The 27,797-nt window shown below is 42.5% G+C and overlaps 1 protein-coding gene across 3 annotated transcripts in view; it reads left to right on the forward strand.

Moving 5' to 3' along the window:
* The first annotated feature begins 9,977 nt into the window (after positions 1–9,977).
* Positions 9,978–27,797, forward strand: part of Tgfbr2 (transforming growth factor beta receptor 2) — a 90,519-nt gene continuing 72,699 nt past the window's right edge. The window contains exon 1 of one of the 3 annotated variants that reach the window (XR_007211272.1): positions 9,978–10,359. Coding sequence is in view for 1 of the 3 variants with exons in the window: in XM_048348603.1 (XP_048204560.1) it covers positions 10,266–10,359 (94 nt within the window). In the remaining 2 variants the exon portion in view is untranslated. Of the gene's footprint in view, positions 10,360–21,274; positions 21,624–27,797 lie in introns of those variants that run through there. The other 2 variants (XM_048348603.1, XM_048348604.1) reach the window with 2 other exon arrangements.

Here is a 27,797-nt window from a genome sequence, read left to right on the forward strand (position 1 = left end):
TAGAGGGAGCACAATCTAATCCTTGATAACAGGGATCTAATAGAAGCATGGAAGTCAAAGGGGAGAGAATATCAAATGATCAAGATGAATAATCTAGTCCTTAAAGGAATAGAGAAGTCAGATGAGCTCATGAGTGGAAAATACCAAAGGTTGTGCTCATCAAAGACTAATCATGAGCTAAGCAAAAGAACATTCCCGTGAAGAGGTATATGAAATGGTGTGACTAGTGATTAAAAGGTGAGTAAGTAGCGATAACTGAAGGAGGCTTTGTTCATTTCAGAGTCAACCCAAAATACTGCAGTTTCTGGATGAGTCTAAGGGAGGAAAGACTCCTTATACCCTCTGAGAATGTAATAATTGAGTCTGTAAGAGAACTGGCAAGTTACCAGGAGATAATGTATTCAAATATGTTTCCTACATGCATTGCATAATCCAAACTGAGTGCAATTATATAGGATCTCAAATATCTCCACAAAGGACACCTGGGTAGGCACACTGGAGAGTCCATGATTAGAGAGACAGAAGGATGAGCCCTTAGAACAAGATACAGTGGTGACAAAGTGAGTCTAGTATGGTGTCCAATTCTATCTATTTTCTTCTTCCACAATAGAGTTAATCTTCCCTGATTATTAAAACTTCCAAGGAGGAGCTGATGACAACTGAGCAGCTTTTGAAGGATCTGTCCTAGGCTGGTAAGGGAACTTCAGAAAAACTCTTGCTGTCAACCACTGTGCTATGAGTATCTTCAATTTATATTCTGGGAACAGCATTTCCTGAAACCTTTTATTAGTCAAAGTCACCAGTCATTAACCTTTTTCAGAGCACAGGTTCTAGAACCAGACAGGCTCTGTCTCTTACTGCCCTTGAGATTTATGACAAATAATTAATCTCACTAATCCCCCATTCTTCATCTGTAAGGAGATTAAAATAGTACTGGAAGGATATAGCCCAAAATGTAGACAATGATTATCGTTTGTTTTGATTGTTGATCAAGGATTTTGAACTTGGGGCCTTATACTTGCTAGAGAAGAACTCTACCACTTGAGTCACACCCTCAAATACTTTTGCTTTTAGTTCTTTTATCAGATAGAGTCTGGCTTCTGCACGTGCACACCTGTGTGTTTGTGTGTGTGTGTGTGTGTGTGTGCGCGCACACATGCAATCTAGTACTGAGGCTTGAACTCAAGGCCTGAGCATTCTTCTTTAGCTTTTTCCACTCAAGGCTAGCATTCTATCCTTTGAGCCACAGCTTCACTTTGGGCTTTTAAGTGATCAACTGGACATAAAAACCTCATAGATCTTCCTACCCAGGCTGGATTTGAACCATGATCCTCAGATCTCATCCTCCTATGTAGCTAGGATTACAGTCATGAGCTAATGGAAACTGGCTAGTGTTGTGCCAAGTTTCAAGACCACCCCAAGAAGACCACCGAGATTCAGACACTCCGAAATGCAAAAGCAAGGCAAGGCTTTATTTAACGAGCTGCCAACTCGGGCCTCGTCCTACCCACAGACACAGCGGAGGTTAGGAGGAAGCCCCGAGCTGTGATTACACAGGGCTTATAAAGGCAAAGAACAGGGTTACAACAATCAGCTGTGCAAGCAAGATTAGAACACAGGTACAAATCTGATTGGCTCAGGGTTCGATTCTAAAATGGGGTTCACGTGGTGGGGCCTGACTTCAAAGTCTGGCACCTCATTTCCCCCTTTTTCTTTTTGGTACCTTGGGAGCCAATCATGGCTCCATTCTGTCCATTTCAATGGCTTGCATGTCTAGGGGATGATATAGAGGTAAGGCATGGGCCAGTAGGGCCCAATGTAGTAACCAAAGGGCCTGTCACCATTTCTTACAAGAATAGTCTCTGTACCTCTGTTTTGCATGCCTCTAGTTTATCCTGACTCATCTTCACAAAAACAACTCTGGTCCCTTGATTTTAAAGGGGGGCTGATGGGTGAAGATCATCCATCTTCTGTAACTTCTTCAGGCTGACTCAGGGGCGTAGACCTTACCTAGCCAGGAACCTATAACCTTAGTCTCAGTCTAACTTTCTTTTCTTGAGGCGAAGGCAAAGCGGCTGAGTTGGGTGCTTGGAGACCTCCCATGTTCCATCACGGTAGTTGTCATCCAGGGCAAAGGGGTCAGCTGGCCTGGCATGGAAGCAATGAACCCAAGTGGCGATGCCGTCCAGGGTCCCCTCCACCGTGGTTAATCTGTTGATTGGGGGCATTGGCAAGCTGACAGGCCTTTAACAGATCTCAATAAGGACACAACACAATCTCAGGTCTACAAGCTTTCTTTCCTAAACAGATGTATCAACTTAAAATTCTTACTGCCAGTCAGGGCTTTGAGTAAATGCGGGGGGTGAGATTTTAATCTATCCTCTCATTTGACAAACTTACCCTTACCAACCACTATCACATATGACTGGCAAATTCCTGCCCAGTAGACAGACATGGGCACTGGAAAGGCATGCTTATGAACTATTCTTCTAGGACTTCCCGGCTTTAACTTTTGAAAGGCCAACAGTAGTGACTCTAGGATCTGACACCATCTCTGCCATCCAAGCAGTGGCTTACTGCCTCTGGATGCTCCATCACTTTTGTCCCAGGAGGAGTGACTTTCGACTTGGACTCAGGGCCTGAGTGCTGTCCCTCAGCCCTCCAGCTCAAGACTAGCACCCTACCACTTTTGAGTTCCACACCACTCCGTTTCCAGCACTCTGCTGGCTGATTAGAGACAAGTCTCTCACAGGGACCTTTCTTTGCCCGGGCTGGCTTCGAACCGCAGATTCAGATCAATGAGTCTTATAAGGGGCCACTTTACTCCAATTATAAGCAACAAGGTGGTCCACACAGAAGTAGTTTTTAAGCATGCTCTCTTACCTGGAACTTATTAAGGGTCAGTATTAGATCTTGACAAACTTGTAGGAATCACCTGTGCTTCTCTGTGGGCCTGCTGGAAACTGTTACAAAAAAACCTACAAAGAAGCTGGAATGGCAATTAAACATTTTGGTAGCCATAATTCTCCTTTTCTCACTTTGCAATAATTATTTAGGACAATTTTACTTCCAAATTTCTTATCTAGAAATGTATTCTTGATTTCCAAAGCCTTTTTAACACTAACACAACACTTTAGCTTTTATCTGCATCGGAAAAACTGAAGCTCACAGGCAATCTGAAACCAGGTGCCGCCCTTTGCTTACGGGCTGGGCTGCTTGTTTCAAAAGAGCCTCTTTTTTTTTTTTTTTTCTTCAGTCCCAGTTACTGCATAGCATGAAGACCTTTGAATTTAAACTTAGTTTTGCATCATACTGCAGTCTTGAACATGTTCACACTCACACATGCACTCACACATACATTTTCAAAAGATCTTAAAGCGCGCTGAATAAGCATCGGCCGTACATTTTAAGACAAAAACCTTTAACAAATGATTTTAGCATTCTCCAGCCTCATTTTCCAGGGCTTGATAGTTTTAGTAAAACATTTTTAGTCTTAGTAAAACATTTTAGCGCACCAAACAATTTTCTGCTTAAGAAGGCTGGGTGGGGATCCCCTAGAGTTCTTTCTGTGGACACTCACACTCTGATTGTGAACCATTGCCTGTACATCTTTCCAATGAGCTATGCAGGTTTGACACAAAAGAGACTGTTAGACTTACAAACAACACAGAGATGACAACGCAGCATGGTGAGGTCACTCCCTGCCACCTGTGGGTGGCTTGGGCTGGCCCTACATCCACCCCGTCGGCGGCTGCGGGTCAGGACTTGGACTTGGGGCTGATGCATCCGTGTCCTGGGCTGTCGGCACCGGCGAGTTGACTGGGCAGGACCCTCCGGAGCGGAGGGCACAGCTGAAACATTTTCCTCAGAGTCCTCCTCTTGTAGAGTTAACTGGGATGGGGAGTATGGAGCGGGAAACATTTCCTCCTCCGTGCTTCCTCCCTATGTCAAAGCTCCCTCAATTTCCTCAAAGGTGGACCATTCTGACTTGCACAGGGTGATCCACTTTTCCTTTTTAAGGGCCACACCTTGGTTCTGAGCTATCTCCTTAAGAAAAGCTACGAGTTGGAGATCTCCCAAGCTGGCCCACAACCTCCTACAAGGGTGCAGAAGGAATGGACCCGAGTTGGCCCACAACCTCCTGTAAGAAGGAGTGGACCCGAGTTGGCCCACAACCTCCTGCAAGGGTGCAGAAGGAGTGGACCCGAGTTACGAGTTGGAGATCTCCCAAGTTGGCCCACAACCTCCTGCCAGGGTATGGGAGGAGTGGACCCAAGTTGGCCCACAACCTCCTGCCAGATAAGCAGAAGGAGCAGACCCAAGTACAAGGTGGGCAGGTTGAGTCTCGTTTAGGAGGTCCTCCTGGTCAGTTCCGGCCAAAAAACAAACTGACTCGCGCCCTACAAGCAAAAGCAAAACAGACAAATTACAGGACAAGACAAATGAACAGTGCTGTTTTCTTACCTTCGGAGTCTGGGATCTCGGGGTCTCTGGGGCTATCCCGGACGAGCCCCCAAATGTTGTGCCAAGTTGCAAGACCACCCCCAAGAAGACCACCGAGATTCAGACACTCCGAAATGCAAAAGCAAGGCAAGGCTTTATTTAACGAGCTGCCAACTCGGGCCTCGTCCTAGAACAATAGAAATGGATGATAAGTAGACAGGTGACAGAGAGACAGACAGACAGATAGATAGATAATGGACAGATAGATGGTTGAAAGATGATAGCTAACAATCCTACAACATTTGCTGTAGATGGTGGCAGAGTCTGGAAAGTAACAGTCTGTGAGACCCACTCCTGTCTTCTACAGATGTGACCCACTAGCATGTCCACTCTTTACTACAAATTTGGTCTCCACCTACATTTCCTTTCTAACCTCTGGGACTTAACTGCATCTTAACTCACCTTTCCTCATTTTCATTGTAATGACACCATTCCCTGTCCAAGTTGGAGAAGGGAACTTACCCTTCTGAGTAAATCCAGAAAAGTTTTCAGCTGTAGCCACAAATCATGGTCCCCATGGATGGAACTGCATCTATACACAGGCTGACATTTCTCTATCTGCTCCTAGACAGATGGATTCACAGTTGAAAGCCTGACTTTGAAGTCAGGCCCCACCACGTGAACCCCATTTTAGAATCGAACCCTGAGCCAATCAGATTTGTACCTGTGTTCTAATCTTGCTTGCACAGCTGATGGTTGTAACCTTGTTCTTTGCCTTTATAAGCCCTGTGTAATCACAGCTCGGGGCTTCCTCCTAACCTCCGCTGTGTCTGTGGGTAGGACGAGGCCCGAGTTGGCAGCTCGTTAAATAAACCCTTGCCTTGCTTTTGCATTTCGGAGTGTCTGAATCTCGGTGGTCTTCTTGGGGGTGGTCTTGCGAATGTAGACAATGATTATCGTTTGTTTTGATTGTTGATCAAGGATTTTGAACTTGGGGCCTTATACTTGCTAGAGAAGAACTCTACCACTTGAGTCACACCCTCAAATACTTTTGCTTTTAGTTCTTTTATCAGATAGAGTCTGGCTTCTGCACGTGCACACCTGTGTGTTTGTGTGTGTGTGTGTGTGTGTGTGCGCGCACACATGCAATCTAGTACTGAGGCTTGAACTCAAGGCCTGAGCATTCTTCTTTAGCTTTTTCCACTCAAGGCTAGCATTCTATCCTTTGAGCCACAGCTTCACTTTGGGCTTTTAAGTGATCAACTGGACATAAAAACCTCATAGATCTTCCTACCCAGGCTGGATTTGAACCATGATCCTCAGATCTCATCCTCCTATGTAGCTAGGATTACAGTCATGAGCTAATGGAAACTGGCTAGCATTTGGCTTTTTGCCACAGACTCTAGATCGCCATCCTTCCTGTCATCTCTCCCCACCATACCCAAGGACGATTGTATTTTGGCATCTAGGTTAAAGATCTGTTTACATTTTTGCCTTCAGTTTATCTGTATTTCATGTCTGTTTCTACCTATGATTCACACACACACACGCACACACATCTTGCATTTTTTAAAGTTGTTCTCAAAATCTATTTTTATAAATATGTAGTTTAATTACAGATTCTATTACTACCCATGAAGAATTCCAAACAGAGTAATAGATTAGCAAATCAGATATTTTCATTTTTCTGTAGAAGAGAAGCAGCATACCCTGGTTTCATAAAATCAGTAGGGCACAATGGGCATCTAAGTTGGAAAAGAGATGTCCTGTGATTTCAAAGATGTTCCAATGAGTGAAGTAGAATTCTAAAGATCAAATGAATTAATCTCAAGTACACCCTGTCAGAATGGGATAGACAGCACTAAAGAACAGGTGAGCTATGTTCAGTGCACTCTGGTCCCTGGGGGAGGAGTGAGCACAGTGCCCTAGGAATCAGGGTTTGCTGGAGAAGCCAACATTGTGATAGCTCCATTCTCAAGGCGGGGACCTCAGATTAACCATTGTCTCTGGGCTTATTGGTTTGTTGCACAATAGAAAGAAAGTTGGCCAAGAGACAGGAGCTGACAATTCAGCTTCCCAAGCAAAGGATTCTAGTGCTTTTTCTGCCAGTATCCTCCACAATAACATGTTAAAAAAGTTAAAAGAAACCAGGCTGTGGTGACACCTGCCTGTAAGCCTAACTGCTCAGAGGCCGAGGTCTAAAATCACTGCTCAAAGGTAATCTGGGCAGAAAAATTTATGAGACTTTTATCTCCAATTAATGATCTGAAAGTAGGAAGTAGAGCTATGTCTCAAGTGGTGTAGTGCTAACCTTGAATAAAAAATCTAAAGGACAGTGCCCAGGCTCTGAATTTAAGACCAGTACTGACATTAAAAAGAAAAAAAGTTCAGGGGAGCAGATCTTTCGGCCCTTAACACAGTGAGAAATGTACGCTTTAGGTTACTACTACTTTGATTCAGTTCAGTTGTGTGTGTGTGTGTGTGTGTGTGTGTGTGTGTGTGTGTGTGTAGAAATGGTAAAACCTCCAAAATAAAAATTGTCAAACTGTTGACCTTTAGTTCAACTTGACTTTTGTTTTTCAACTTGGTCTTAATACATTACCTTCCTGCCTGTAAAATCCTGAAATAAGCTTTTATATTGGCTTATATTTTGCAAATTGTCCCATGTGTGCATATATTTATTAAATACCATGTCAGTATACTGACAACAAAACCAAATATACAATGATAAGTAAATAATGTCTTCACCTAACTTATCCAGCTGCTCTTTCAATGAGAATTCCAAATGAGGGGAAACTTTATTCTAAATTTAAAGTAAATATTTTAAATGTTATCAAGCTTTATGATGTTTATTTTGTAATATTCATCAGTTTATATCTCTGATTTCATCTGATGGTCTTTAAAAGACTATTTTGCATTTAACAATGTTGAATTCAGACTCTCAGTCTCACAGCTAAGGATTAAATCAGAAATGTGAAAAAGAAACAAAATTAAAATTTATATTATGGAAAATGATGAAAAGACTACCACTTAAATGCTCTACCATGAAATCAAATGTCTTTAACAATGTGAATCATGCTTCACATGTGTAACTATTGCCTTGGGAATTGTCTAGAATTTTATTTGTCTGTAGTGTTTAGGGGAAGAAGAAAGTACATCTATCTTGTCTAGAGGAACTTGGGTAAATTTGGGGACAGGAGAAAGAAAGAGGAAGAAAGCCACATACTTCTTCATTTATAAGAAAGGGAAGTGTTGACCTCATCTTCTGCTGAAATCTCATCTGTTTAGGTCTCTGGCATTAAGGTCTCTGGAGTTCTAAGGTAATGAGGACCATACAGTACAAATTTCTCCTGTTATCTCTTCTATTCATTTGTTCAACATAAACTTACTAAACACCTTTGATGTGCTAGATACTGGGCTTATTTAAAAATCCAGGGAAACACAGAATGCTTGCATTAAGAAAATTTGGAATTGAATGGGAGATAGGAAAATAAATTAAGTAACTACATAGGTACCATATGTATCTGCCTGCTCAGGAAGGTCAGGGAAGCTGGGAGGAGGTGTGAGTCAGAAAGCACAGAAGAGCAGGAGGACACAGCAGCACACTCCGTGCTAGAGGGGCACCATGTCTATTCAGGATGAGGAAAAGCTTCTAGGCAGGCTATGCACAGCCAGTAAAGGTAGAGATTCAGGCATGTGTGAGCATTTCCCTCCTGTCTTCTCTTCATCTCTGGAGCGATGTGAAGCCATTATATGATTTGAATCAGATGGCTGGTGTAGCACTTTGAATTTTGAAAAACTTAACTTCCGCTCTGGTTTGAGAAACAATGTAAAGGGACCCAGAAGAGCCCTGGTAGAAGTTAAGTGTCTGATAGAGAAATGCTTAAGGGATAGCAGTGCTAAGGGTAGAGCACTGGAGGAGGAGAGGGATGTGTGTGTGGGGGGGGAGTGCATGTGTGGGCACGGGCATTACCAGTACTGGGTCCAAAGCTTCAACTTAGTACCTGGTACTGTCTCTTGGCCTTTTCTGCTCAAGGCTAGTGGCTAGTGCTCTACCACTTGAGCCACAGCTCCACTTCTGGCTTTTTGGTGATAAGTTAATAAGTTTCACATACTTTCTTGCCTGAGTTGGCTTCGAACTGTGATCCTCAGATCTCAGTCTCCTCAGTAGTTAGGATTACAAGCACAAACCACTGGCACTCAGCTTGAGAAGAGGGTTTTGAATTCAGATGTCTTACTCCCTCACAAAGGTGGCTGAAGCTACAGTGAAGTTATTGTTGGGCACTAAAAAGGCCAGCCCTCCAAATGTCCCAATCACTTCCTGCATCCTAAGCAGGAAAGTGTGGCTTTTCTCATGACACATCCAGAGATAGCCTTTGCTGTTAGTTGGAACAAGACTTAGAGTTCCAAGATCAAGCAACTGAAGTTTTAGACTGCCAAGAAGATGAGAACAGTTGGGATTGGAGAAAGGGTGTGTCTTTATTCCCCCAAAACACGGATCTCAGCCTGGAATCTACTTTGCCTCAGGTAAAGAATCCACTATGAGAAAGAACAGCTGGAAGGTCTTGGACCAGAGGGCTATGTACAGGGGGCACAGAGAGCTAGAAGTAATTGATTAGCCAATCAGTTTAGATAAACTAGGTTTGTCTTGGGCAAACCTGGCTGCCCAAGCAAACAGGGAAATTTGAATGCTTATAGTGAACCTGCTTCTGCCCACCTGGCCCAGTTTCTAAGGCTACCTAAGAAGCTAAACATTCTTTTTCCTCATCTGCATTATTGGAATGCTAAGGCAAGAATTTACAGGGCCCCAAAGATACTTTTATTTTGACAATCTCTGCCTTACACAGTACATTACGAAAATAACACCCCACCCCACTCAGGCTCTGTGGCTGCTTATTTGTCTTTACCCAGCAAACCACTCTCAGGCAGAAGCAGTTCTAGTGGGAGGCACTACATAGCTGCCACTCCCAAATACAAGATCCTGGCCTCCTCCTAGGCCATGTGAATTAAACAAGGCATTTTAATAAAAATCCTAAGGGATCAGCACGCATATTAAAGTCCAGGGAAACTCTCTACATTTAGACCTACAGTCAGAAAACCACATTACATAACCAAGTCTGCACCTACTCTGAGCTGAAACAAAAATTTAATGAAGCTGTACTTAAAAAAAATTGTGCTCATGACCCACTAAATTTCACGATCCACTCCTGGGTCTCCCCTTGTGGAATGAAAACTCAATTGGAAGGCACCTAGGGATGGTGCAAAGAGGTGGGGCCGGAGGAGACGCTTCAGAGGTGCTGTGGAAAGTGAAGAGTTTCACATCCAGTTACTTGGAGGAAGGCAAGCACGCATTCACTCCCAAGGAAAAGTTTTGAGTGGCGTGGGAGGGCAGCGAGTGGCCATAGCTTGCAGAACCCTGGGGAAGGGCTGGTCTAGGGGACGTGATTGGCAGCTGGAAGAGGAGGAGGGTTGGAAGCCTAGCAGCTAGAGGTTCTGCCCAGCTGTTGGCGAGGAGTTTCCTGCCCGCCCCCCCCTCCACTCCAGAGCTGGGTGAAGTTGAGTGAGTCACTCGCGCGCCCTGACCGACGACACCCCCGCGCGCGCACACGCTCTCGGACGGGACGCAGCCAGCCTCCCGCGCAGCTCCCCTTGGCCGCCGTGGGCCTCTGCCGGCCTCCAGGCCCCCTCGTCGCCAGGCCGGCCAGAGCCACATCTGGCCCGCACCACTGGCTGGCGCGCGAGGCGCAGGGGTCCCGACGGGGCGCAGAGCAGAGGCACAATCCGGGATCCGGGTTGGTCTATGCCCAGCGGCGGGAGCTGCCATGGGTCGGGGGCTGCTCCGGGGCCTGTGGCCACTGCACGTCGTGCTGTGGACGCGCATCGCCAGCACCATCCCGCCACACCTTCCCAAACCGGGTGAGTGGCTCCGCGGGCTCGGCCGGGCGCCGCGTACGTGGGTCCCCCGCCTGGGCTGCGCTTGACAGTCGGCCCGGGGAGTAGACACGGGCAGAGACGAAGTTTCCCCGTGGCCCGGTGCACCGGAGCCCAGGCGGCGGGGAGGGAAGTTTTCTTGAAAAGGGGGAAGGTTCTCTGGCTGGGGTGCGGGGCGCCTCTGGCCCCTTTGTGCAGGAAAGGCGGGTGGCGGCCGCAGCCCGGAAAGGGAAGTTTGCGAAGTTGGCCATCTGAAGGCAGCCGCCCCTAGCTGCGCCCCAGGCGCGCACACCTGAGGCCCGGGCGCTTGGCGACGCGGCCCATCCGCCGCTGCCATCCCGTTTTCCTGCCACCGACCGTCGCCCAGCCCTGAACGCACTGGGAGTGCCGCACGTTCCTCTAGGCCGGACTGCCGGCCTGGCTTTACTGAAAACGAGTTTCAAGAAACAGACAAGATGAGATTTGCCAAGTACTGTGCTGACTTTGCTGTGGCGTAGTCCGCGCGCGTGCGTGGGGCCAGAGCAGAGAGGAGGTATTTTTAGCCAGCACCACACTGCTGGGACCCTGCAGATGGATACCTGCAGCCTGGCAGCCTGGCAGCCTGGCCCTCAGGAGTTGCGGTTTCTCGGTCATTGTTTCTCTATAGAAGCGAAAGGGTTAAAATCTTCACTGAGCTACCCACCTGGTCCTGAGCTGCCCACCTGGCCCTGGTCTCAAAGGATTTTAAGGGGTAAGGGCAGGGGCCGGTCCTGAGTTGTTAAGGAGTTTCAGAAAGCTCAGAAGCTCTGCAGCTAGAGAGCATATCTTGAGTGTCTGCAGCTGGTGTCTGGGCAGTAGGGGATTTTGGGGAAGTCACAAAACTTCTGAGGCGAGGGACTCAGTTTCCTCATCTGTGAAATGATAGGGCTCAGTTTGGAGAAGTTTATGTTTCTTTCATCATTAACATTTAGACTCCTCCCTGTTTATTTTCCTGGCCACTTGGTGATGTCCTTTGTCAATTTGGGGCAGGTGGTCTTGTCCATGTGGTGGGCTTACATAGCATCACAGAACATTCAGAGTAGGTTGAAATCTTTGTTAAATTGTTCGTGGCATGGAAATGGAGATTTCAGTGGGATGAGTAAAAACATTGCCAACCCAAAACTCCAACACAGTTTTTGAGATCTAGAATTTAAGAAAGTCTCCGTGTTTCATTCTTTACTGTTTTTCCTATTTTGCAGAACTGGAATGTACAACCGCCTCTGCTTTTACTTCTTTGTTCAATACTGATTTCTTTTTTACTAATAAATATTGAGTGCCATATGAGACCCTTGATTTTCTGCATTCGTAAAACTTTTGGTTCACATTGGCAATGGAAGAAACACTATTCCTGTTATAAAATGTCAAGAACTTGAAAAAAAAACCAAACTTCTGTTTCAGATCAAGAAAAAAGAGAAATTAGCAGGCTCTGATTTTGTGATTTTGTTAGTTAAGTGTTGTTTACAAGAATCAAATTTATGATTTGCGAATTTCAGACCCAGTAGTCAATGAGTCATTCTACATATGCTTTTAAACTATTAGCTTAAAAGTGTGGTGGCTCTGAATTTGAATTTAAAATAGTTTTAAAAGACTAAACAGATTTCATCTTTTTATGGAATTGAAGTTTTTCAAAATGGTTGAACTAAGGAATCACTTAGAAATTGTATTTACTTGATTAAGACTTCGAAAATATGGAAACTAGCCACACTAAAGATGAGCAGTCTAATTCCACACATGTTTTAATTTTCTATGTAAATAAATAGTACCAAGATTGTTCTAATAGAATTGGGAAACTATGAAAACAGTTTTTTTAAATACCTTAATGAAAAATGAGATATTAGGGAAGGAATGTTTATTTCAACCTCAGTCATTAAAAAAAAAAATCAGAAGTTTGTCTTCTCCTTAGTAGCTTGACAAGTGTACAAAGATTATTGGTGTAAGAATAGACATCACTAAGGAACATATTTTAAACATTTAATTATTTTGACTTAGTATTGTTCACTTTCCCCAAATGCTCAAAATTAAGAAATGACTGTTCAGGAAGAACACGTCGTGAAGACTTCAGATTTGAAAAATATGACTTTACTATTCAGATACCTATGAAAGATTCTTGTCTAGGACTAAACATGGTTATCAATGTCATAGGAATTAAAGATTTAAAACAATTACTTGAATGACATGTTTCCTTTGTCACCATCAGAGTCTCACAATCATTAGGCCTACTCCCCTCACCCCCACACAGAATACATTCCTACCTTCTATCCTCCTGCTTCAGCTTCCCAACTGCTAGGATTATAGACATGTACAACCATCCCCAGCAAATTATGTATTCCTTTTCTTATTTTTTGTTTGTTTCAGTGCTGTGGATTGAGCCCAAGGTCTTGAGCATGTTAGGCAAGAATTATATTACAGGGATACATGACCAACCCTTATATTTTTCTTTAAGTATAGATTAAACTCTATGCTTCCATTTTTTTTGCTGATGTCAATATAGAAGGCCACAATTCTTATGCTTCCTTCTCCATAATATTTATTATTTTGTTTCAGGAAGGATGCTAAGGCCCAGAGACACCATCCAAATGAGTAAAACAGATCTGATCTTGGCTTTCCTTGAATTCAGCCCATGAAAGTGCCTTACAGGCAAAGAAAAGAGAACATGCCTTAATGGGTACACTTGGAACATTATAGCATTTTTTCCTCTCATGTTCTCAAGCCCATTTCTGTTGTTGGTGTTGAATGCACGATGAAGTTGTACATGTTGGATATTTCCTTCTCAGTACATATTTCATTCTTAGTACATCTGAGTGTATTTTGCATTGAGTAATTATTGCTTCTTTTCTTTTAAAATTTTTACTTTTCTACCTCTTCCAAACAGTTGCCTTTGAGCCTCTTCACAGTTTAAATACCTTGGTAAACTCAAGGTTCCCAGCCCATCTTTACTGTGGGGTTGAGTTAAAGGCAGAAGAGTCTAGGGTACACGCCTTGAGGTTTGGATATTTTGGAGCCTGCCTCTGCTTCTCACTTACTGGCTGTGTAGCTTGCTCTTATTTCTTTTCTTTTTATCTCAAAGTGCTCCCATCTATAAAATGAGGGTTATGGAATTGTGCTGGGGATAAAAAGGGTTGCTTTCAGGTGCTTAACGTAGTAGGTACAACCAGTAAATACTTGATAAGATCAGCTTTGATTATTAGTATTTATGAAGGCAGGCCTAACATAGTCTCAGTGCCTGGTTCCCACAAACCTTAGAGGCTGCATATCCCACCAATGCCTGCGTACTCCCACGTCCTCTCTCATGCCTTGTGTAAACAGGCTGTGAGCAGTGTGAGAGCTGTTCCCTAGCTACCACTACTTGGTGTTTCCTTTGCTCATCTTTGAAGACCGAACTTGTGCTAGTAATTTTTTCCTCTATCTATTTGTATTAGCATGTATCAGTTGTATTTTATTTTTTTCTATTTTACTGTGTGTATGTATGTGTGCTAGTACTAGGGCTTATACCCAGAGCCTCACACTTTTACTTGGCTTTGTCACTCCAAACTGGTCTTTTACCACTTGAGCCACAGCTCTACTTCTGGCTTTTGGTTGGTCAATATGAGATAGGAGTCTTTTCATGGACCTTCCTTTCTGGGATGGATTAGATCTTCAATCCTCAGATCTCAGATTCCTGAGAAGGTAGGATAACAGGCATGAACCACCACTGTCTAGTTACTAGCATTTATTAATTGTATAAAGGGGTTCATTGTAATAGTCTGCACACATGTAATGTAATTTGATCAAAGCACAAAAGACAACCCTGGTTAGGTAACCTGCTTTGAAACCCTCGGCTGAGCTATAAGGATTCTCTCCTGGGTATGGTTATGTTTTAGTGCCTCAAGAACAAAAGTGATCTCTCTATATGACACCTTTCCCACTGAGCCCTGAAGCCTCCCAAAGGCAAGGGATGTGCTCTAATCGGTGTCCTCAGGATCTCCCTCGTGATGGCATTTTGCATAGCATCTGCAAATGCTGGCCTGGGCCTCCACTTCCTCCTGCCCTGTCAGTGAGAGCTAGGTGTATGTAGAGCTACCAGACACTCATTAGTTACTACGCATTTGGCTGAGTGGCAAAATCTTGCAGATAAATAGTTTTACTTCTGATCTAAAATAAGAAATTTGATGGATTTTTTTTTTGCTATCTAATTGGTTTTTGTGTTCTCATGATATACAGGAAAGTATTATGATTCCTTATAAACAGCTAATTAGTTTTAAATGAGTAGTCTCTGTTGTCTCATGTCTATAATCCTAGCTATTCAGGAGGTTGAGATATGAGAATTCAGGTTCCAAGCCAGCTGGGACAGGCAAATCTGTGAGACTTTTGTCTCCAACTGAGCCCCCTCCCCCCCCCCCCCAAGCTAGAAATGGAGCTATGACACATGTAGCTGAACCCCAGCCTTGAGTGAAAAAGCTAAGGGACAGCACATAGGTCCTAAGTTCAAGCCCTAGTACTGGCACACAACACACACACACACACACACACACACACACACACACAAATAAATACATTTTAAATTTTTATCTCAAAGCCAATACAAAATATTTTTAAAAAATTAACCAACAAAATGACCCAGTAAATATTGAGTTCTCTTTATTTTCTTTGAGAAGATTGTCAAAGGACGAATTTCATTAAATGGTTCTAAATTTAGTTTTTTAGTTTCTGTTTTCACCAGGGGATGTATGTTTGGTTTATAAGCAGTCTAGGGCAGTTGGTCTAACAGAAGTGCGGTCCCATAGCAGCTGATGTCTGCTGTATTGCAATTTGAATCTAATGCAAGCCACCAAAAGCTTTAAAACCAGGAACAGGAAAGCATGCTTCCTGGTTACAGTATGACACATTTAGCCAAGGTAATTCTGCCACTTTGTTCATGTGGGCTACAGAGTTCCCTTTCTGACTCTGCTGTAGGATTCAGCTGACTTTCAAGAGAAATGTCCTAGAAGCTCTATGCTCACCATGTAATTCTTTGTGTGCTCCACTCCCCTCCCCCCATCTGCATGCCTTTGCTCTGCAGCTACCTGTTGCTTCTGACTAGGGCCTGAGAGTGCTCTGAACTTCCTGGTGGGGCATGTGGGGAGAAGGTTTGAGGGCTCACCTCAGGGAGTTGAGAAAAAGACTGGGAGACACAACATTTGAAAATCACTTACTGAATTAACCACCAGAATAAGCCTGGAAAATACATCTTACCTTTATTTTCCAAATCAGGACATGGAATCTACTTCTAGAATCCACTCCAGTTACTTGAAGGGTGTGTGTGTGTGTGTGTGTGTGTGTGTGTGTGTGTGTGTGTGTGTGTGTGTGTGTGTGTGTGTGTGTTGCGCGTGGTGTGCGAGTTTGTTCTTTCTAATCCTGCCCTAGCATTTGGCTGAGCTTTTTTTTTTTTTTTTTTTTTTTCACGATGTGTACGTGTGTTGGAGGACAGGTAGTCAGAGGGGCTGAGGGCCACCGGATTCCACAGAGGGAAAACTTACCACCTGATACCATCATTCATTGCTCCAGATGAGTAGATTTGCTTTGCTTTGTGATTTTCCTCTTCCAGATGATCTTTGTAGCAGAGAACATTAAGATGGGACAGTTTCTTCATACTAATGGTATGCTATTTTTCCTAGTCTGTTAGCCTTATAGTGGTGGGAGCCATGACCCAGTTGGTCAATAATAGTATTTGGACAGGCATCATTTTCAAAGAGGTATATTATAAACCTCAAGGTTAGAGTATGTAGGATAAGTGGTTTGTACACTGAGCTCAAATATTTGCTGGTGAGATCAAGAAGAAAAAAATGATCCATCATAACAAAAGAGACAATTCTGAGAAAGAAAGAGAGAGAGACAGACAGAAAGAGAGAGAATCTGAACCATTTTGAATCATATAGGTAGTAGGAGTGTCCCCCTTTCATCATGAATGTGCCCATCTATTCTTGGCCACCATCCTCTTGGTACCCACTTAGGGCAACTGTCCACTTGCTCTCATAGCTTCCAACCTTGTATCTTACTGGTTCCCAGTATATCTCTGTATGTTTTGTTCTAGAGTTGAAACTGTAAATGTTTAAAAGGGAATTTACTGCAGGACAAGTGGCTGCTCTTGGAGAGATCCCACCTGGAAAAGGTCAAGACTAGAGCTCCACTTCCCTCTTTCTCCCCCTCCCTTTTTTTGCTAGCTTGAACTCAGAGCCTAGGCCCATATACCTTAGCTTTTTCCCCACTCAGATCTGATGTCCTACCACTTGAGCCACAGCTCCACATTGTCTTTTTTTTTTTTTTTTTTTTGTAGTTAACACGAGTCCTAAGGATTTGTCTTCCCTGGCTGTCTTTGAACAGAGAACCTTATATCTGAGCCCCTTGAGTATCTAGGATTATAGATATGAGCCACCAGCACCTGAGCCTTCTCTTTTTTCTGATGGAATATTTTGTTCTGAATATTTTCATCTCTACAACAGGTTTATGGGCAAAAGGAATTTCTGTCTGGCTTTTGTGGGTCCTCTGTTCAGGCTATAGCTCTGGGGTAGGGACAGTTCTAGACCCCCTAAGTCTCTGTCCTGTCTGCTTTTCTAAAGCATGCTTTGGTTTCTGGAAACACAAACTTCTCTACAGTATACCACGATACCCCGATATACTTTTGTGAAGGCCTTTAGGGCCTGTAGTTGATACCATCTCCCTGATGGGTAGCCAGGAGGCAGCTCTGTGTGTGTGAGGGGGGTGGGGGAAGGGAAGAGAAGAGACAATTCCTGTTGCCTATTCATCTCAGTCTTGATGTCCTTGATTCAGATTGGAAGTGAAGAGAAGGTAGCAAGTCAGCTAGGGCTCAAATGCATGTGGACCACCTCTCCCTATGATTTCTTTGGAGGGGCTTGGAGTGTTGCCTGAATTTTAAAGTTCAATCAAGTCATCCAAAAAGTAGGAAAGTTGTATTTGTCAGTAAGACTGAAGAAATAATGCTATTTTATTGAGCAGTTCATGAGCTTGGTTTTGTAGCTTGCATTCTTTGGTTCATTCAATAAGTCTGTGTTTTCTTCTTGGCCTGAGCCTTCCAAGGTTAGGAGTGCTTTAGCATCACACTATCTAGAGAAGAGATAGGGGAGACCTTAGCTTCTGTTGATTGTATTATATTTCCCCTGTAACAGAGAACATAGTCATTAGTGAAACACCTTGAATAATTCAGTTTTTCGTAACTGGTGTTTTCTTAGAGGGAACTAGAGCTCCATCGATTGGGCTTGCTCTGTTGCAGTTTCACTTAGATTTTAGATTTCTCAGTGACTGGTTTCTTTTTCTCTGTGTTTGGAGACCACGAGGGCAAGGTGAAGCTGATCTGAATGTTTGTTTTCAATACTATAAATATTTTGTTTGAGCAGTCCATGACCTTCTCAAGCCTCTTTAAAGAAGAAGGGATGTTAGGACAGTTTAGAGAAGTAAAAGACCTTCCCCTGCCATACAAGGCTTGGGACTGTAATAACTATGCATTTTGGAGAGCTATGAATTTGGCTGAGCACACAATGCCTTTGAAGAAAAACAGAGGGTTGAGTACATTTTTTCAGTATAAACTACACAACCTGTTTATCTGTTAAAGAAGTAAATCCTTACAGAGGACTCGTTGGCTTTGGGGGAAGTAAGGAGGACTAATTGCTGGTTTGTGAAGTTCTATCCAGCACTCCCAAACTCTGCATAGAGAAATGGAATTGGTCTTAGGTCTTTTCCACATAGATGCAATTGGCCTTAGGCCCCTTTAGTTTCACTCAGATTTCCCAATAGTTCCAATACCATCACACTGAGATCCTGCTGAGCTCCACATGTGTATTATTTATCCCTCAAGACAGCTTTCCCATGTAGTTTTCTTTTTTTTTGGGGGGGGGGGGTGTTGTTTGGAACCTGTACTGGGGCTTTAACTCAACACCTTCTCACACTCTTACTGGTTTGTTCAAAGCTTAGTGCTTTACCACTTGAACCACACTACCATTTCCAACTTTTGGCTAGGTAATTGGAAATTAGTGTCTTACAGACTTTATTTGGCCTAGGCTGGCTTCTAACCACAATCCTTAGATCTCAATCTCCTGTGTAGCTACGATTACAGGCATGAGCACCAGTGCCAAGCCTCCAAGGTAGATTTTTTTGTTTGTTTGTTTTTGTTGGTCATGGAGCTTGAACTCAGGGCCTGGGTACTGTTCCTGACCTGTTTTGTTCAAGGATAGGGCTCTATCTCTTTGAGCCACAGCTCTACTTTCATGGGTGTTTAATTAGAGATAAGACTCTCACAGACTTTCCTGCCTAGATTGATTTCGAACTGTGATCCTCAGGACTCAGCCTCCTGAGTAGCTAGGATTGCAGGCATGAGCCACCGGCATTAGGCCTAATGTAGGTTTGATAATGCTCAAAACAGGTCTTCCAGAGACTGTGGCATTTGTTTTTCCCCAAGGGAGGATTTTTTAAAATTTATTTTTATTGTAAAGGTGATGTACAGAGGAGTTACAGTTACATAAGTCAGGTAATAAGTACATTTCTTTTTTTTTTTTTTTGGCCAGTCCTGGGCCTTGGACTCAGGGCCTGAGCACTGTCCCTGGCTTCCTTTTGCTCAAGGCTAGCACTCTGCCACTTGAGCCACAGCGCCACTTCTGGCCATTTTCTGTATATGTGGTGCTGGGGAATTGAACCCAGGGCCTCATGTATACGAGGCAAGCTCTCTTGCCACTAGGCCATATCCCCAGCCCCAGTACATTTCTTTTTGAACAGTGTTGCCTCTTCCTTCATTTTCTCCCAATGTTCTCCCTCCCAGCTCCAATCCTTCACAAGTTGTATAGTTGAGACTGAGAAATTTACATGTGGCTACCCAGTTAGTTAATGGTTTTGTTGGTGTTGGAACCAGGATGGTTTGGCTTAAGGCTTTAAATACCTAATTGTTATCTCTACTGAAACATAAATCACTTATTCATTATGACAAGGACTGGAAGACCGTAGATGTTAAAAGAAAGAATACTACCCAACATGTTTCTTCATGCTTTAGATTTTTCTTTTTTTTGGCCAGTCCTGGGCCTGGGACTGAGGGCCAGAGCACTGTCCCTGGCTTCTTCTTGCTCAAGGCTAGCACTCTGCCACTTGAGCCACAGCGCCACTTCTGGCCGTTTTCTGTATATGTGGTGCTGGGGAATCGAACCCAGGGCCTCATGTATACAAGGCAAGCACTCTTGCCACTAGGCCATATCCCCAGCCCCTAGATTTTTCTTGTATTGTTCTACCTAACATCCTTATTGAACTAAAGCAATGTGTGGCTCAACCACCAGGTAGCAAAACATCATATCTGACTTAATTCCTCCAGGGGAAAAAGAAAGGTAAACATTTGATACTCTCTCATCTGAATCCTGGAATAGTTGTTTCATCAATGAGGTCCACTATTCACAGTAAATAGGCACTACATGTAGAAAGATCTCAAGAATGCAGCCAACACATTGGAGAAAGACATGGTGGGCCCAGGTTGATTTATGATGAAGTGTTTGAACTCATTATTCTAGGCTCTTGTTTTGTACAAACTCATTTCCCTATCCTGACTTTGTGCTTAACAACTGCCATCAAATGAACCAAATGATATTTAAAGAACCTTGAAATACACTTAGTCACGTAGCTCATATATGAAAGAAATTTGGAGGCAATCCAAAACATTTACATGACATTACCTATAATGAGTATGAAATAGAAAAGAACTTTGTAACACTCAGGAATAAATTACAAATTCTGGTAATTGTTCTAAGAAAAGACTGAATTATTTTCCTGTTTTCAAAGTGGTGAATATAACAAACTCATCAGCAAAGTTCATAAAAAAGCATGCAAACAAAAATATGAAAATTATTTCAGTGAGGTATCAGGCAACTAAATGATAAGTGTTTTTTTAATTAAAATTTATATTTATTTGTAATTTAAAAAAATAGTCAGTGTCTCATACCTATAATCCTAGCTGCTTAGGAGGGTGAGATATGGAGGATGGTGTTTTGAAGCCAGTTTGAGCAGAAAGATTCAGAGAGACTCCATCTCTAAAATAACCATCACAAAGCAGGAGTGGAGGCATGGGTTAGCTGGTAGAACATCAGCTATGCATGCAAGCTAAGTAAGCATGAGATTCTAAGTTTAAGCCCCAGTACTGGCCAAAGTAAAATAATACAAGAAATTGTAACTAATGTAATGCCATGTTCATGTTTCTAACTAAATAGTAACTTTCACACCTTCTTATTCTTAATTTTGAGTGCCCCTAAAGTTTACAGGCTTCACTGTCCATAAGACTCAAATTTATGCCAAATGGTAAGGTTTGCTTGTCAGCTTAGGAGATAAATTTAACGATGCCTTCTCCTTCCTTCTTTAAAAGACAGACTGATGTCTGCCTCTCCCAGGTTTAGCTAAACCTGTCATCATTTTCTTGTGTTGGAGCCCCTTGCCAAGTAGACAAAAAAGTTGTAAACATGTAATTATGGTACAACCTTGATCTTGAATAAAAGGTAACCCAAGACTGATCCTTACTTTGAGATTTGCTTTAGGAAACATCTAGAGGAGACTGAATCCTGCAGTGCTAGGAAGCAAGGCTTTTTAGGGAGAAGGTAAAGTTTTCACCCCCAGACATCTCCTTTTCATTATAGTGAAAAAAATAGCACAAGATGGGATTTTTTTTTGCTTCCATTCTGACACAGTTAGTGTTATTTATATTAGTAGAGGAAATCTTTGAAGTTGGTTTAGAAAATACATTCATAAGCTGAGTGCTTGTGGTTCACGCCTGTAATCCTAGCAACTCAGGAGGCTGAGACTTGAGGATCATTGTTCAAAGCCAGCCCAGGCAGGCAAGTCCATGAGACTCTTTATCTCCAATAAGCTACCAGAAGACTAGAAGTGGAACTGTGGCTCAAGTGATAGAGCACTAGTCTTGAGCTGAAGAACTCAGGGACAGCGTCCAGGCCCAGAGTTCAAGCCCCACAACAGACAAACAAAAGAAAGAAAATAGGTTCATAAATCAAAATCACAAACTAATCAAAAGTAATCAGAATTGAAAACTACAAGCCCTAACAGAAAATGTCACAAATATTTACTTGGGTTTTTGTGGTATACTAAAGAAAAAGAAACAATAGTTATTTTGAAAATTTCCTACTGCAGGTGTCTAAGAAGACTGCCTGACTAACTGGCTTGTTTATTTCAGTTGGAATTCACTGCCTCCATCTGAAGGAAAGGCTGGCCTGGGTTTGGTGGTAGGGTCATTTCTCTTTGGCTAATTATGGTGTTTTCATGCTCCCTTTCCTCTGAATAGGTAAAAATGTCTCTGAAGACTTTTTCCTAAGGTAGAAAATGATGAAGGACTTTGCCATGTCTACAAGAAGTCAAACCCAAAGGAGCTTTTATTTTTTGGGAAGACAAAATGGAATCTTGTCTGGATATAATTAGTGTTCTGTTGCCTTTCAAAGATTTCTCCATCACTCTTAAAATATTCTGAGAAAAGACAGAATTTGCTACAGATTGACAATTTTCAGACTGTGGTTTGGGGCCCAGAAGGTGCTGCTAAGGCCCATGACTGCACTTCAGTGTAGTGTGAAGAGACTTGTTAGCACAGAGTAGACATCTTTCCATGATGGATTTGCATGACCACCTCCTTACTATATATTATGTCAACATTTTTGTTCTCAAAACTCACTGGACAAAAATAAAGAGAACTGATGGATATAACTTGCCTTTTGTAAACATATGAAAAGGATAAAAGCCTATCCTGATATATTTTACATTTACTAGTCTAGAATCCTTTAAGTTACATTGTTATGAAATAATTTCTTTGTTTTGTTTTGTTTTTGTTTTTTTGGCCAGTCCTAGGCCGTGAACTCAGGGCCTGAGCACTGTCCCTGGCTTCTTTTTTGCTCAAGGCTAGCACTCTGTCACTTGAGCCACAGCACCACTTCTGGCCATTTTCTGTATATGTGGTGCTGAGGAATCGAACCCAGGGCCTCATGTATACAAGGCAAGCACTCTTGCCACTAGGCCATATCCCCAGCCCATGAAATAATTTCTTAACTGTCTCAATCTTTCCTGGTCTTTCTGACTTGACTTATACAATTGCTATTATTTGGATAAATTCTCTGGTCATAATTTTCACTGTCTTTCTTATTTTCTGCTTTTATCTTCTAATCAGCCAAAGGCCAGAAACCGAAGATTGCAGCAGAGGGAAAGATTATGGCCTCACTTCTACTTTCTTCTCCTGTAGGTTCTTTCATCCCTAAGTGTTCACATTTCTTAAGCTATCATCAACATCAAAGTGCAATTCTGAAGCTCAGGCATTCTGCCTCTGAAAATGATGGTTTTCTGTTGTCTAATAACACCAACTAAACATGCTCCAATACCATCTGTTCTGTGATCCAGCAGCATTGACCTCCCTAGAATTTACTGGAAGTACATGATCTTCAGCCATTCCCAGACTTGTGGCACAGGAACTAGATCTCCAGGGGATTTTGTACTTGCTGCCATTTGAGACACATGAGGGTATTAGCAGTGAAGTAGCCAGGTGCCAGTAGCTCATGCCTGTAATCCTAGCTACTCAGGAAGGAGCCAAGTCCATGAGACTCTTATCTTCAACCAACTACCCAAAAGCTGGAAGTAGAGCTATGGCACAAGTGGTAAATCACCAGCCTTGAATGAAAAGGCTAAAGAACAGTGCCCAAGACTGAGTTCAAGCCCCTGGTACTGGCACACATACAGAGAAGATGTATTCTCTAGGAAGAGTCTGCAGTGACTGCATGTGTAGTGAGTGGTCCAACTCAGTTGTCTTGATCCATTATTCTTCCAGGGACAGTTGCATTTTGCTTTTTTTTTTTCTTTTTCTGGTCTATAGTCTTGGACTCAGGGCCTGGGCAATGACCCTGAGCTTCTTTGTGCTCAAGGCTAGAGCTTTACCACTTGGGCCACAGTGCCACTTCCAACTTTTTCTGTGATTAATTGGAGAGTCTCATGGACTTTCCTGCTCAAGCTGGCTCCAAACTGTGATTTTAGCCTTCTGAGTAGCCAGGATTACAGGTGTGGGCCACTTTTTGACTTTTGACTCCTTCTAGATTGTGAGACCCTGTTGTAACTGCATATGACCTATAAGCCAAGAATGCAGTTGGTTTTTAACTAATCTGTTTCTCTAAAGCATCCTACATTGGTGTTTCATCCATTAAAGGGCCCTATCCCTTGACTATGAACTATAGAACTCAAGGATCTATTTCTCTGAAACACAGGATTAATCATGTCTATCTCATTAGGCTTTTAATCACAGAGTTCCTTGATACATACAGGTCTTATTTCATTCAGAAGTTATTATACTGTGGCATTTCTTAAATTCCATTGCTCTATACAAAGTGTGTGCCTAATAAATTAATGAATTAGTGACAGGTTTTTGAGGAACTGGTTCTACTTGTTGATATATTTTTCTAACCCTCCTCTTTTGTCTTGAGAATCTTATTTGGCTGAAGCATGGTAAGGACTGGCTGAATTTTTCTTGAGTCTGTCAGAGAATGCCACAGTGGGCTTTTTCATTGACTGATTTTGTATCTTACTCAATGATAAGGCAACTTTTGTTTCTCACAACTTCATTCTGCTTTTTACAAATTATGACTCTCTCTGTCTCTCTCTCTTGCCTTTCACTTGCTTGGCTTGCTTGCTCAGTTGGTGCCTGTCATTTGAGCCATGCCTCCAGTCTACACTTTCACTGGTTAATTTGAGATGGATTTCCTGACTTTACAGCTTGGGCTGGCTTTGAATCATAATCCTTTCAAGTTGTCAGCCTCCTGAATAACTAGGATTGCAGACGTAAGCCACTGGTACTCCTCCCTCCCCCACCCCTCTGACATTTAAACTATATAGAAAAAGAGAGAGAAAGCAGAAAGACTTCCCATTGCAATCCACATCTTACATTGTTTCCTGCTTCATCAAATCTCAATTTATTCATCAGAATAACTTTGAAATCCTAATACTAAGAGCCTCTTAGTCAGACATGTATTGACAAAGGACGGGGAGTTACATGAGATGCTTAATCATTTGGTTTCATCTTTACTCTCGAATGATGCTTCCACAATTCAATCTGTCTTATCTTCTGCCGCCTGTAAGAATCTTCCAATTGGCTCTGCAAATGAACACTCTGTCCTCTTCTTATCAATATTCCTGTATGGCATGCTAAGCAAATGCTTGGCCACTGAAAGCACTTCCCCAGTGTGTATTATTGCATTTTTATTCTTCTTGTGCTACTCACAGCCTGTCTCACAGGCTACCCTTTGCCAACTTACTATATATGTATTTTAACTTCCTTGTTTGAACGAACAGGTTGTTCTGTGGGAAGAACAACTCTATGATTCTGCTCTAGCACTTATCACAAGTCCTGGGTTTGTTTATCAGTTGGTTTTCATACTGTTTGGAATTCATTACTTTTAAGGCAAATGAAACCACTTATAGATCTAAAACTAAGAGCCAAGGCCCTTTGTTTGGACTACTTACTTTCTCATGCCAGTGAGAATCAGGGACTTTATTGCTGATAGCAACACAGAGCCATAGGTTTGTGGGCGGGCTTGAGTGATCTGCCTAATTGTATGCTCTGCAGTGGAAGTTTGCTGTTAATTCTGGAGTGTCAGTGTGTGAGCATCCAGGGCTGCTGATTTTCCATTCATCACTGTTGCCTTTGATTAATCTGTTCTCTGGTATGTGACTCTTTTGTCCAGCTCCTGAGGAGTCATGACTGCAGAGGCCAGTAAGAGTCATAAAGAAATCATCTCTGACTCAGTACAAGTCTTTGCTGTTCTTGCCTGTATTTCTGAGGAATCCTAGGTTATCTTCTGTCTTTGAGGTTGTCTGAGAAGATAGGACTTGAGGAAGTAGAGAGGGCCTGAGAGCATATTTCTCCCTGCCTGAGAGCAATAATTATCTCATATTGTTGAGTTGTAACCCCTGCTTACACATTTTGGGAAACACTGTTAAAATGGCAGTTGGTGCTGGGCACTGGTGGCTCATGCCTGAAATCCTAGTTACTTATGAGGCCTGAGATCTGAGGATTGTGGTTCAAAGCCAGCTCCTGTAAGAAAGTCCATGAGACTTTTATCTCCAATTATCCACCAGAAAACCGGAAGTAGAGATGGTAAGGGACTTTAAATACAAAGTCTTTCTGAGATGGGGCCTTAATAGGAGTGAGGCCCCAAGGAAGATTTGGAAGGCATTGAGGCCTCCTCTTTACAAGCTCTCCCCTTGCACCACCACTCTGAGTAAGTGTGCACTGGAGACGCCTGTGCTTCTGCAGATATGGTTTGCTCTGTGAGAATTCTGGAGCCAAGGCTGACTTCATAACATTCCCAGATGTAGACTAACAAAGCCCCACCTGCTCTGTCCGGGGAAGAGGAGATGAAACAAGAATCATTATAATGTTCTAGGTTTTAATACTCTCTGCTACTTTTCAGAATGGTATATAATACTTTTAACGTGCCATCACTTAAGTTTTACAGCTGCTGATAGTATTTCCTACATGATGTTAATGATGGTGTTGACGAGTATATTTGTAACAATTATGAAATCCCTTTCATTTATTTGTTACTTCTCAAAGCATTTTCAGAAAGTCATTGTTGCCTAGTATTTCATTGGTGGGATGCCAGGGTCTCTTAAATACAAAGAACCCCTTCCCTTCCCTTCCCACCCCTCCCCTCCCCTCCCTTCCCCTTCCCTTCCTTCCCTTCCCTTCCTTCCCTTCCTTCCTTTTTTGTGCTAGTACTAGCATTTGAACTCAAGGCCTAGATGCACTGTCTCTTAACTTTTCTGCTCAAAGCTGCCACTTTACCACTGGAACTATAGCTGCACTTCTGGCTTATTAGTGGTTAGTTAAAGATAAGATTCTAGAGGTTGGTCTGTTCAGGCTGGCTTTGAACCATGATTTAGAGATCTCAGCCTTACAGAATAGCTAGTTGTGAGCCATTTGATCCTAGCTTGGAACTCAATTTCTTAACAGTTCTATATTAACTTCCAGATTGACTGTTGCATTTACAATGAATTTTGCTTTGCTAGAAACATCTTTTATATTAAGAAAAAAAATACTTGACAAGATATTAGATACCTGTGTAAGTTGTATTCTGCCACCCAAGACAGTTTTATTCTTTTCTATGTCCTTTCTTAAGACATTCATCTTTAAGAAGTTCTGGGAAAGGAAGTAGAAAACAATAGTTACCTGTGATAGAATGTAGTGTGTTGAGTATCATTAGTTCTTTAATTGAACTTATCTTCAAAAGTCATTGCAGTGAGCCCTGAAATCCTGTTAACATTTATTTGATCTGGTGTCACATCTCTTAACTACCTTTCTATGTGATGCCCCCATAGCACTGGGCTGAATTGAAGCTCTGTGTGTGTGTGTGTGTGTGTGTGCACACGCAAGCGCGCACTGTGGTTTGAATACATGGCCTGGGCTCTATCACTTAGTTTTTTGCTTTGGGGATCAAGGCTGATACTTTACCACTTGAGTGATAAATCCACTTTGGACTTTTTGCTTGTTAGTTAGAGATAAAAGTCTCTCATATTTCTCTTCATGGGCTAGATTTTAACTGCAATCCTGAAATTTCAGATTTTGGCTACCTGGGTTATAGCAAAAGCCATCAGTGATCTGGAAATTGAAATATCTTGAAATTATAAGAAAATGAAGGGACAGGAGTGGAAGATTGTTTAGAAGCAACCACTCTCCCCTCAGATCTACAAGGGCTCTTGTATGCCATATCAGACATAATATAGAATACAGGGAAAGATCTTCACCTAGTGTAGGCCTAGGTCTTCTTTACCACCTGCAATCCTGGAAATGCATGAAATGCCTTTCACTATGAAAATGACAATGCAAGTAACAAAACATAACAAATACCAGGTATGCCTGTAGTCCTATGTACTCAGGAGGCTGAGATCTACAGATACTGATTTGAAGCCAGCCTGGGCAAAAATGTCTATGAGACTCTTGTCTCCAAAAATTGAGAAGTTGCTTTAGGTAAATGTGAGTTTTCCTCCCAACATAAAAAAGGAAGTTGAATCATAATGTGGTTTTATTTAAGTTCAGCTGAAAAACATATTAAATGTGGCCCTGTGATTAGGACTTCTTCCTTTTCTTTTCCAGTGTAGTGTCAGGATGCAGGGCCCTGTGATTAGGAGGACTTCTTCCTTTTCTTTTCCTGCATGGCCATGGGTATAAGGGGCCAGTGGCTTGGACTCAGGATCCTTGTGATCCTTCATCAGTTCAGATATCTTTTTCTCCAACAATGATGAGCTTCATCAATGAGTCTATACTCTGTCAGTATTTTCCTCAAATCATAATAATTTCAGTTTACCTCATGTACTTCCTTTGTAAACGGGATTTTTATTTGTGTCTTCTGCAAAAATACTGCTTATATACTCTT

Source organism: Perognathus longimembris, chromosome 6, assembly GCF_023159225.1.
Source record: "Perognathus longimembris pacificus isolate PPM17 chromosome 6, ASM2315922v1, whole genome shotgun sequence".
NCBI classification, from domain to species: Eukaryota; Metazoa; Chordata; class Mammalia; order Rodentia; family Heteromyidae; genus Perognathus; species Perognathus longimembris.